The 10,633-nt window shown below is 42.1% G+C and overlaps 1 protein-coding gene and 1 long non-coding RNA gene across 9 annotated transcripts in view; one reads left to right on the top strand and one right to left on the bottom strand.

The window, feature by feature from the left end:
* On the bottom strand, positions 1-6,047 carry LOC130611226 (uncharacterized). The gene is made up of 2 exons (XR_008975198.1): positions 5,479-6,047; positions 1-308 (listed from the first exon to the last, which is right to left on the bottom strand). It is a non-coding gene; the product is annotated as an uncharacterized LOC130611226 (long non-coding RNA).
* TM6SF1 (transmembrane 6 superfamily member 1) overlaps positions 5,234-10,633 on the top strand; it is a 23,212-nt gene continuing 17,812 nt past the window's right edge. For 2 of the 8 annotated variants that reach the window (XR_008975125.1, XM_057431485.1), the window contains exons 1-4: positions 5,313-5,507; positions 7,610-7,713; positions 8,917-9,014; positions 10,081-10,184. Coding sequence is in view for 7 of the 8 variants with exons in the window: in XM_057431485.1 (XP_057287468.1) it covers positions 5,416-5,507; positions 7,610-7,713; positions 8,917-9,014; positions 10,081-10,184 (398 nt within the window). In the remaining variant the exon portion in view is untranslated. Of the gene's footprint in view, positions 5,508-7,609; positions 7,714-8,916; positions 9,015-10,080; positions 10,185-10,633 lie in introns of all 8 variants that reach the window. The other 6 variants (XM_057431401.1, XM_057431101.1, XM_057431564.1 and 3 more) reach the window with 5 other exon arrangements.

Below are 10,633 nucleotides of genomic sequence, written 5' to 3'. Positions count from 1 at the left end.
TATAGAGAAAAATATTTGTATAATGTAAGCAGTGCAAATTGGCCCAAGAACTTTTTGTTTGATCTCATGTAACAGAATGGCTACAAATCAAGGGCTGCAGACAAAAGTTCAACAGTATTATATTATATATCTGTGAAGGTTGTCCTGATCACTAGCCAGCAAAACAGAAGGTCAGGGAGTGTCTACACTTTTGAGCAACTCATTTTCAAGGTCTGCATAATGGCCTGAGCAAGCTCATGCTGACCTGGTGCCTTTTTTCTGTGGAAATTCATGCAAGAAGTACTCTCCAAGTTTTGAGGTTCCTTTACCTGTTGTCAGGAAGAGAGAGTGTTTACATACACCAGGGAAGAAGCAGAGAATGTCCTGATGAAACTGCAGGGATTTCTGAGACACTTGTGATGCTGGGGATGTCCCAGAGACACAGGAATGCTGCCCCAGGGGCCCTGGTCTTGCCTGCCAGTGAAACGGAGCCAGTTCTGTGAGAGCCATCAAAAGGGTTTGGGTTACAAAGCATATTGTTTTCAATCATTTGTTCCTGAAATTATTTGAATTCTCCTCCCTTTCCTTCTTTTCCCCACATGAACTCGGCTTTGTGTATGTTCTAAGGAGCTGTTTGTTGTTATGATCAGGGTTTTTGAGCTGGCACATATTTTTACAGTGATTAGCAATTGTTCTTGTAGCAGTTTGTCTGCTTCAGGAGGGAAGAGAATAATTCATTGTAAATCACAGGTTTGTTTCTGATTAAACTTCCTGGTTGGGGCCACTTGATGACATCTTTTCCTTTCCATGTTCAATTAGATTCTTAAAATCTCCTACATCTGATCTATGCCATTGCTGTGAATGACAGGCATCAGTATTACCACTCTGGTGACTGAATTATTAGGAGCATTACAGTTCTCAAATGTGTTAATTTGCAATAACAATGCATAATAATAATGATGATATTTCCTTGGGCTAGTTACTGTGATTATTACTGTTACTGTTATTTTCCCTCTGGTTTGCATTAATCTGTGCTGTTGTGATGTGGGGTCTACAGGTAATGTAACCTTGCAGGTTTTGGAGCAGGGGATCCATGCATGCACAGAAAACAAATTCAGAGTCTCAGATTTGAGAAACACTAAGGGCAGGGATTACTTTTTTTTTTTTTTAAATTATGTCGTGTAAAGTGCTTACAGATTGTTGATACTCAATTTTAGAAGTAGAATGGACACCCATTAATTCCTTTTTGCCTGCTTCTTTGGTGCAGTGATTGCTGCTGGAGAATCCCCCCAGATCCTCAGCAGATCATTAGTGCATGGCCTCCTGACCCCCAGTGCATACAATATGGACTACATTCTATTGCCTCTGGTGCATCATGCAGTCTGTGATGTATAATACAGCATCCTTTGTTAGGTCTTACATCCTCAACTAACAGGATTTTTTTTCTGTTTTGTTCAGAAATAGAACAGGTTGGTTTTAAAGGTGTTAGAGGATTGCAGTTATGTGTGGTCCAAGCTGCTCCCCTGGGACAAAAGTTCCAAACTTTAAGCTTTTAATTTATCTTTTAATGCACTTTTAAATCCATCTTTATCTGGACTGTTCGTTACTGAATTCTCTTGCCTTAAAAACTCACTTGCAAATAGAGGAAGTACACTTTCAAGAATGTATCAGCTTAGTTCAACAAAAATTGAATGACAAGAGTTGTTTTGTAGCAGGGTGGCATTTCGTAGCTGGCACCATAATGCAGTGAAGGCTTGCTGCTTGGCAAAGCCGATGTGAACACATGAACAGTGCTTCCATGAGCTATAAATAGCTTCTCTTAATCCTTGCATTGATCTTCATGTGCTTGCTTAAGGTTCACCTACCTATATTTGTATAGATTAATGTAATTTCCTTGATTTAAAATAAAATCAGCTGTGTCTCAATATAATGTTAAACCCTGCAATTTGTCATGATTTAACAAGCAGTTATTAAAGATAAGAGCTGTTTCCCAGACTAAAGACTTAACAGCCAGTTAGTCTCCTACTTTGAAGCTGACCATTAATAAAGCATTTTCATGTCCTCCACAGCATTCTTTTGCTGGCACACTTACAAATGCTGCCTTAGTCTTGAATCAAGACTGATCTGCTGCCATTTAAGTGGAGAGACAGAAGAGAAATATCTTCCATATTATAACTACTGATTGTTGATCCTGTAATGGTCTAATGGAGAAGCTGACAAACATCAGCTCAAGCATGCTGCTTTGTGAGTTGAGCATCACCAGCCAAGCAGCCACACAAGTGGATCTGGTTTGTGGCTGCAGTCAGGATTCCCATTGAGGAATCTGTCATGTGGCATAAGGCTGAGAGAGAGTTGGGCTTCCCATTTAAAAATGGCCATTTAGACAGAAATCACGTAGTTTCTGACAGAGAAATGTACAATGTGGTAAAAGACCATCAGTTTCAACACCATGCTGCTGAAGGGACTGTCTTTCAGATGAAACATAAGATCAGAACTTTAGGAATCTCATGTTGTCAATAAACATGATTCTCTGACAATTTCTGCATGGGAAGGAGTCTTAATTTTAATGTTTTCATTACTTCATTTTGCTTGCCTACGCTTCACTGCAGTTTATATAGGATATTTGCATTTTTCAATTTTATCCTGACATCTATTATTGCTAAATAGTTAAACAGTTGTATGATTTTCTACAAGTGATGGCATCCACATGCCACATGATAATGTTACCATTAATAAAATTCAGGAAAAAGAAGGAAAAAAAAAATTTTTGCAACATCAAGAAATGTTGAGTATGTGACAGGAAGCTGAGAGGTTACACTTACTTTGGTGATAGCAGTTTATCAACACTGCTTTCCTGTAACGCTTTGATTAGTAACTATGTTGTAAAGACACCCTATTCCTACCTTAATGTTTATATTGCCGTTCATGTGAATAGAGGGTGGTACATAGTGCTGAAGTTCTTTCCCTTCCTCCCTCATAAGAGCACTTAAAGCTTTAGAGAAATGCATGTGTTAGTTTTGGAGGACTCCTGCTTTTGAACTGAGGGTGTTGCTTGATCCATAACATAGTTTGCTGTTTGACTTATTTTCTATCTTGAAGTCGAATTTTGAATTATTTGCCCATGGGGAAGTTGGTCAGAGGCTTTGGGGTGCGTGAACTCAATAAGTTTTCCCCTTTTTCTCTAGAATTGGTATCACCTATACAAATAAAGTCAGCAAGAATGATGGGGATATTACTTTCTTCATAAAGCCTGAAATAGAAACAGAGAAGGAAGGCTGGGATTAGAAGAACCTGTAGCTACTAGAAATTAAGATTTTTTTTATATGGAAAGCATGGCATTCCAGAATCCACATGTTCAAGACTATCACGTGTGGACTTGGGGGCCTCCTCTGTCAAGAAAAGGAAAGGAATGATGGAGCTGGGAGCTCTTCTTCCACAGGGTGAGAGATGAAAATGAAAGGAAAAAACATGCCCTTTTGAGCAAATGCTTCAAACGTCTCATTTCAGAGGTCTTTTATGCTACCAGATGCTCATAATTTTTTTTTTTTATCAAAAATTCATAGATCTCAACACAATAGACTCAAATAACGTGCTGGTGAGCTGCTATGCGCTGACCACACAATGTACCCTGGCAGTTCCCATTCAGAAGCTGAAATAGGACTTGAATAACAAGCCTGCTGTAAATCTGTGCTTCGAATATGCTGGTGGAGTGGTAAAGAAGTTTTCCATACAGTGTTTGACTTTATGGGCATGGGAACTAAGAAGCGAAGCTTGAGACATGAATCTTGAGACTGCACCATGGCAGCTGCATACAAATAAGCAGCCTATACATTTGAAAGCTTGAGAAGTGAACCGGCTGTGCATTGAAAGGTAGGCATTTGGAGGTGGTAAATTTAGCCCTGACTCATCCAATGGCAATTTTGACACTTGGGTGGACTAAATTACTTTTAGGAATTGCATCATGTTTTTACCAGATAGTTTGATTGAGCAGCATGGTTTAACCCATTCATATACATGTGGCCAGGCTGTAGACCTTTCTCACTTGAAATAACTATGCAAAGTAATTTGTAACTATGAAAGAATTTGTATATAATATATAGGACATAGATATGTTCTGGCTTGTCAAGCTGCTTTCTCTCAGAGGCAATCATATCAATTAGTGGCTTAAACTTACCAAATAACATCCTAAAACTGTTTGTTTCTTTGTTTGTTTTTTAATTCACTACACTCATTGTAAAAGACTTAGAAGACCCTTTACTGCTGATAGCTAAGAAGCTGTTTCCAGAAACTAGCAGAAGTTTCTTCACAGCTTTATCCTTCAAATTAAAGCGTTCTTTTCTTTCCCTGGTGTTAACTCCTCAAGTATTTACAGAAAGCACTTGTATGCCAAGCTGTTCAGCCTCTTCCTGATGGACAGGTGCCCTGTTTCCTCTGCCACCTTAGCAGTTCTCTGCATCATTTCAGCACGGAGGAATCGGAATCGAGCCCATTATCGCAAATGGGTGCTTTCACAACGGCGTCAATGCTTCCTGCTTTCAACCAGGAGCCTGCCTCGCACGCTAGAAATGCATTTGCTGCTTTTCCCCAGGCAACACAGGATGGCCGTTCTCTTTTGCCAATGTCCTGGGTTTAAATGCTCGCTAACTTCCAGGAGGAGTGGTTTTCATTTGTTTGCCTTGCACACAAGATGCATTCCACTTCTGTTCGCGCACCAACAGTTTAGTGTTGATACTTGTGTATAAACAAAGTTTGAAGCCAGAAAAAAAGGTGATGGATATGCGGTTTCTGGTTTTTTTTTTTTGACATTTGAATAGAAAAGTGAGTTCACAATTAAAACACTGTTTAAATGCTAATGTCCTTATTCCTAATAACCGGGCTAAATTCTGATGTAAAAGGAGATGTATACCTTTTTATCGGGTTTCTTAGCCTCCTGCACTAGCCAGATCAAGGTAACCTCTTTCCTATCTATGACAAGGATCTATTCCAGCAGACACCACTCGCGCACCCCGCTGCCTCCACCTGCGGTGTGCTGCCGCGCCGTTACTCATAACCGACCCGTTCAGCCTCTTTCCCAACGCTTCCTTCAACTATTGCAGCAGCCGCTTGGCGCCCCGCCGGGGCCGTTCGCTGCCCCTTCGCTCCCCTGCCGCCGCTCCCCCACCACTACGGTCCCGCGCGGGCGGCATCGCCGTTCGGGCGGTCCCTACCGCCTGGGCCGGGGCGGGAAGAGCGGGCCGAGCCCCGGGGCGCGCGGGCGGTTGCACCGACCTCCAGCCGCGGCCGGCTCCGCTTTCTGAGGCGGGTTTAACCCTCCCCAGGCGGGGCGGGCAGCGGGCAGGGGCCGGCGGGCGGGAAGGGCTGAGGCGAGGCGGTGCCTCGGGCCGGGCGCGACGCTCGCAGGGGCGCAGAGCGCGGCTGCCGCCTCCCGCCGCGGGCATGAGCGCCTCGGCGGCCACCGGCGTCTTCGTGCTGTCCCTCACCGCCATCCCCGTCACGTACCTCTTCAACTGCCTGGCGGCCACCGGCAGGTGAGGCGGGCGAGGCCGGGAGGCTCCCGCCCTGCGGCAGGGCAGGGCAGGGGAGCGGAGAGGGCGGCGGGGCTGAGGGAGGTGCGGGCGGCCAGGGCAGCCCGGCGGGTATTTTTAGCGGCGGCGCAGGGACAGGGCAGCTGCGGCCGCGGGGCTGAGCGGGACCGGGCGGGAGGCGGAGCGGGGCAGCGGAGGGCGCGGGTAGGGCGGCAGAGGGGACTCGCTCCCGGGTCCTGCCCGCGTCCTCTAACGGGAGCCGCGCCGGGATGCAACCGGGGAGACGTGAGCGGGGCTCTTGGCCCGGGATCCTCACTCCGGGACCCCCAAGCCCTCCGGGTTAGCATCCTCTGCAGCGTGTCCCGGTGCTCCGGAGCAAGGGTCACCGCCTCCGAGAGGATAGAGCGGCCCGGGGGTGCCGCGGGGCCCCGTCGAACCTGCCCCGCACCCAGCCTGGAGCCGCGGGGCAACGGGCGCTGGAGGCTGTCCCGGCGCCCAGCATTCACGAACAAAATCCAATTCTATTTTAAAACGAATGGAAGAACTCACCAGCTCCAGGCACCCCGTCAGACGTGCGAGTTGTAACTGGAAATGTCCATGTGCCCTTGCTCTGCCAAAAAACGAGGATCCCAGGATCAACCGCAGGTCTAGAAAAGAAAGGTCTTTCCTCATGGAAAAAACACTGTACTTAAAGGTCCGTGTGGTATTTTGTCATCCCACAGCCTGCGGTGTTTTGCAACTTTACTTGCAAATATTTACTTGCAAATATTTGCTTCGTGGTTTTAAGGCTTAGCTACATCTGTTCCGTCCTCATTTTCCTCTTTCGGCCGATAACTTGATTTTTAGTTTCTCATTGCTAGAGAAATGCCGAATAACACATGCTGACTTACTTGATTCATTGCCAATATTTATTTCAAAATGATAGACCGCAGTGAAAAGTCACTGCAATATTAACAGCTGTAATGGTATGAAGAAATTCATCACCGGGAAAACAGACTAGCAGGACATTCAAACCATAAACAAAACCAACACGCTAGTGCTGCTCATCCCGACTCAAAGTATGTGTGTATATTCTGATACGTTTGACCTTGCACGGTTTTTGCAATAATTTTAAGTGAAGTTGCACGAAGGCTGATATTGTCATAATATTATTTGTACACAATTTATTTTCTTGACACACAGAATTGGTACTATGTATAAAAATCATATGCCAGATATTTTTAGTGTGTGCTTCTGGACCTTACCTAACTTTCCACTCCTTTTTCACTCCATGCATAAGCACAAAAGTGAAGACTGAGAAGAGTTTTGTCTTAAAGAGAACTAAATAGAATCTACCCAGAGCTATAAACCAATTTCAAACTGATTTTCTTAACTTGCGTTTTCTTGGGGAAGGAGACAAATTTTCTTTGTGCCAAAGATTTTTATCCTTTTTCCTAGCACCACTTTACACGCTCTAACATTATAACCTTGTCTTCAGAGAAAAAGCCTTTTCTGCTGATCTCACCCACATTGCTTACTGACCTCCCAACTGATCCTGTCTTTTAGAGGCCTTTGGTAGCACTTCCAAAACTGGAAATTAGACCTAGATCCACGTGTATTCCATGGGACTGATGTGTTTTATTTGTGAATATGTAATTTCCTGAGTAGATAATTTATTGCTGAGCTGAGACTAAATGTCCCTAATGATCCTTTTTGGCCTTGAAATCTCTCTGTGACTTTCACCTCTCATCGGCCTCTAAGTTTTCCATCATTTTTGTTTATTTTTGCAGATACCAGTATGAATACTGATTTTGGTCAGACAAATCTAGATTCCTGGCTATGTTGTTTATCTAGCTATTTTAGCGTTTTCTTTTTTTAGATGATCACATGTGAAAAGACAGGCACATAAATTTTGCAAAACTATAAAATGAGTTCTATGACAGACTATGTGTCAGACTTTAAAAACTAAAAAGACCATTTTAAAAAGAGACTTAAAATACTTTTAAAGTATTAGAAGTTACTTTAAGAGTGTGGGCATTCGAGGACAGCTGGTGAAAAAAGCTGAGCAAGCAAAATTCTGCCTCTTTCTTTCTTTTCAATTCTTTTTCTTTTTCACACTGTTACAGTTCCTGGATAATTGTTCCAGTTGGATTGCTGGTTCTGATTTTTATTGCTCTGTTGGCTCGTGTTCTTGTCAAAAGAAAACCACCCAAAGACCCTCTGTTTTATGGTATGTCTTGGTAACAGTGAAGCTAAAATCAGAATGTATTAATTTATATAAATGGTAATATATGACAGTTATTTCAGATTGAACATTTAAAGCATGGCTTCAGAACCCTGTCTGGTGAGATGGTGCTAGGGAGCCAAGAAAGACCAGGAAAAAGAACAAGAGTAACACTCAAGCTGGGCCATGACTGTTTGAAATACTGTCATACCTGCTCTGTTAAGATCCTCCTTGTAGCAGGACTTAGACTCCACAGTAGACCTCTCGTATATCTCATCCTGTGTGCACTTGTTTAGTCTTTCTGGAACTTTTGGATCAATGGCCTGCATGGCTTGGTTCTTCCTCTGACTGAATTCCTTAATTCTCCTATTTTATTAGGCTTCTGTGTTAAGTCACCTTTGTGATATACAGGAAAGTTCAAACCATCCCAGTTCCTGGCTTAGGCTGTCTGCAAACTCAAGCATTTCTATACTGATTCTTTGCCATAAAAGAATAGAGATAATGATTACCCTTTAAAAGGACACATTAGTTCTAGTTTACCTTATAGCAAAATCTAGAATAAAAAACACTGCTGTTTTTTTCAGTTTTACAAGATGGGCCCGTAGGCAATGCAGGGTACAAACCACCTGTATTTGCCTTCTGTCTTCCTCCTCATTAGTTCTGCATGAGGCTGAAGTCAAAGGAAATAAATAGCACAAACCTACCACAAATAAATTTCCTGTGTCAAAGGAGTGACTTGCTAACTTGTCAGATAGGTCTCCTATGGACTGCTGTGACTGATGCAGTTTGTCTTGCTCACCTCCAAAAATGGCAAGTCATATTTCCCTCTCCACCTCCTTTTTATTGTCCTTTCTCCTTTCCAAAAGATGAGGACAGCCAAGGTTTTACACTATGTATGACCAAGACTTTTGAAAGGCTACATAGTTGTTTCTGCAGACACTGGCTTCCCATGGAGGCTGTGCCTCCATCTCAGAGAGTTTTGTATTCCTAAGAAAAGCTTCCTAAGAACTTTGTTGACTAGCCACTGATAAAAAAATAGTACTCTATGTGGGAAAATCATGTTGTATGTTAAATATCTGTGACCTCAAAGTAAATGCATCTGATTCAATAGATCCCTGCCTGATTGATTGAATTTATTGGACTGTGAAGCAGCTGTGTGGTTCTGAATCTTTATTAATTTATTTTTTTTTACTCTTTCTCTTATTACAGTTTATGCTGTATTTGCCTTTACCAGTGTAGTGAATCTAATAATTGGACTTGAACAGGATGGAATTATTGATGGATTCATGACTCATTACTTGAGAGAGGTAAGCAATTGTTTGGCTTGCAAATGTAAGTAAAATCTTTACTATAAATAACTTGGTATAGTATTTGCCAGAGGAAAATAGCCATTTACACATTCAAAAGTGTCTTCTTGAACTTGGTCATTGACCCATTTCGTTATGGTTATGGACAAAACTTTCAGTGACCTGAAATCACTCATCTGGGAAAAATAGCACTCTTTTCAAGCTCCAGTGTTATTTCACTTGGTTTAAATAATGGTATTCTGTATTTATTTCTGTGGGAATTGAATAAACTGTGTGTGTTTGCAGAAAACTATAGGTAGGATTCAGGAGTGGATGAGTACTGCAGGACTGTCGTGGTTTAAGCCTAGCTGGTAACTTAGAACCACAATCAGCATTGTTCTCAGACTAAAACTGAAACACAGCACTGCATCAGCTACTAGGAAGGAGGAAAATAACTGTTACAGCTGAAACCAGGACAAGTACCGAAATGTGTTACCAAGAAAGAAACAAAATTGCTCCTTTATTTTTGTCTAATCACTTTACTGAAAGGAACTGGAGTTAAAAAGTGATGACGCCAGATACCTAGTCAGCAGAATCTGTTGACTGCTGAATATCAACATTCACCAAAAATAGCTCAGTAAGAGCTTGACATGAAAGTCATTGAAAAGATCCATCAAATGAGTTGGAGCTTACAAGGTTATATGTTGTCATCAGTATATTCAATACTGTTGTGGACCTCGAGGTTGCTAAATGTATCTTAATTTGTTTCATGTTAAGTGTATCTTTAGCTTTTATCACTAAAATATGAAAAAGTAATATTTCCATAAAATAGCAGAACAGTGCTGACAGTAACATAAGAGTCTTCCCTCCCATCTCACACCCTATTTTGCAAATATAGAACTGATTTAATTATAGCTGATCCTACCTAAATAAAATCTGTGCTTGGAAACATTCATTGTCAGTCAAAACCTGTACCTCTGGATTCAGAGAGCATCAGTTTACTTTTCTGAAATTGTTTCCTGCTGTTGAATTAATAAATTATTCTTTCTCTAATCACTGCATCTTTTTTAATATAAATGTTCCCTAGGGTGAACCATATCTGAACACTGCATACGGCCACGTGATCTGCTATTGGGATGGCTCCGTTCATTATCTGATGTATCTGTTGATGGTGGCAGCTATTGCATGGGAGTAAGGAATTTTGATTTGTGTACTGTTTATTTTGCTGCATGCTCGTTTAACCTACAAATGGCATTCTTTGCTATGCGGTATTTAGATTTTTCTTTCAGGACTCTTTCATGTCTTAGGCCAAAGCAACACTTAGTTTTATTACTTTCAGGAACTGTACCTTCACCAAGTTCCCCTTTCAGCTGAATAAGCCCAGCAAAAGCATTGAGTTGAAGTCTGTCTTCTTCACTCTGCAGCAGAGAGCATAAGCACATCTGCATGATATGTGTTATTTAAAAGGAAAGCTTAAAGATGATGCATGTAGAGCAGTTGATGTCATCTACCTGGACTTGTGCAAAGCATTTGACACTGTCCCACACAACATCCTTGTCTCTAAATTGGAGAGACATCAATTTGATGGATGGACCACTCAGTGGATAAAGAACTGGCTGGATGGCCGCACACAAAGAGTT

Source organism: Pezoporus wallicus, unplaced genomic scaffold (assembly GCF_028554395.1).
Source record: "Pezoporus wallicus isolate ANWC-B61680 ecotype Strahan unplaced genomic scaffold, APGP_CSIRO_Pwel_v1 contig_3952, whole genome shotgun sequence".
NCBI lineage: Eukaryota > Metazoa > Chordata > Aves > Psittaciformes > Psittacidae > Pezoporus > Pezoporus wallicus.
Note: the sequence above shows the minus strand (reverse complement) of the source record. Positions and strands in the feature narration are given on the sequence as shown.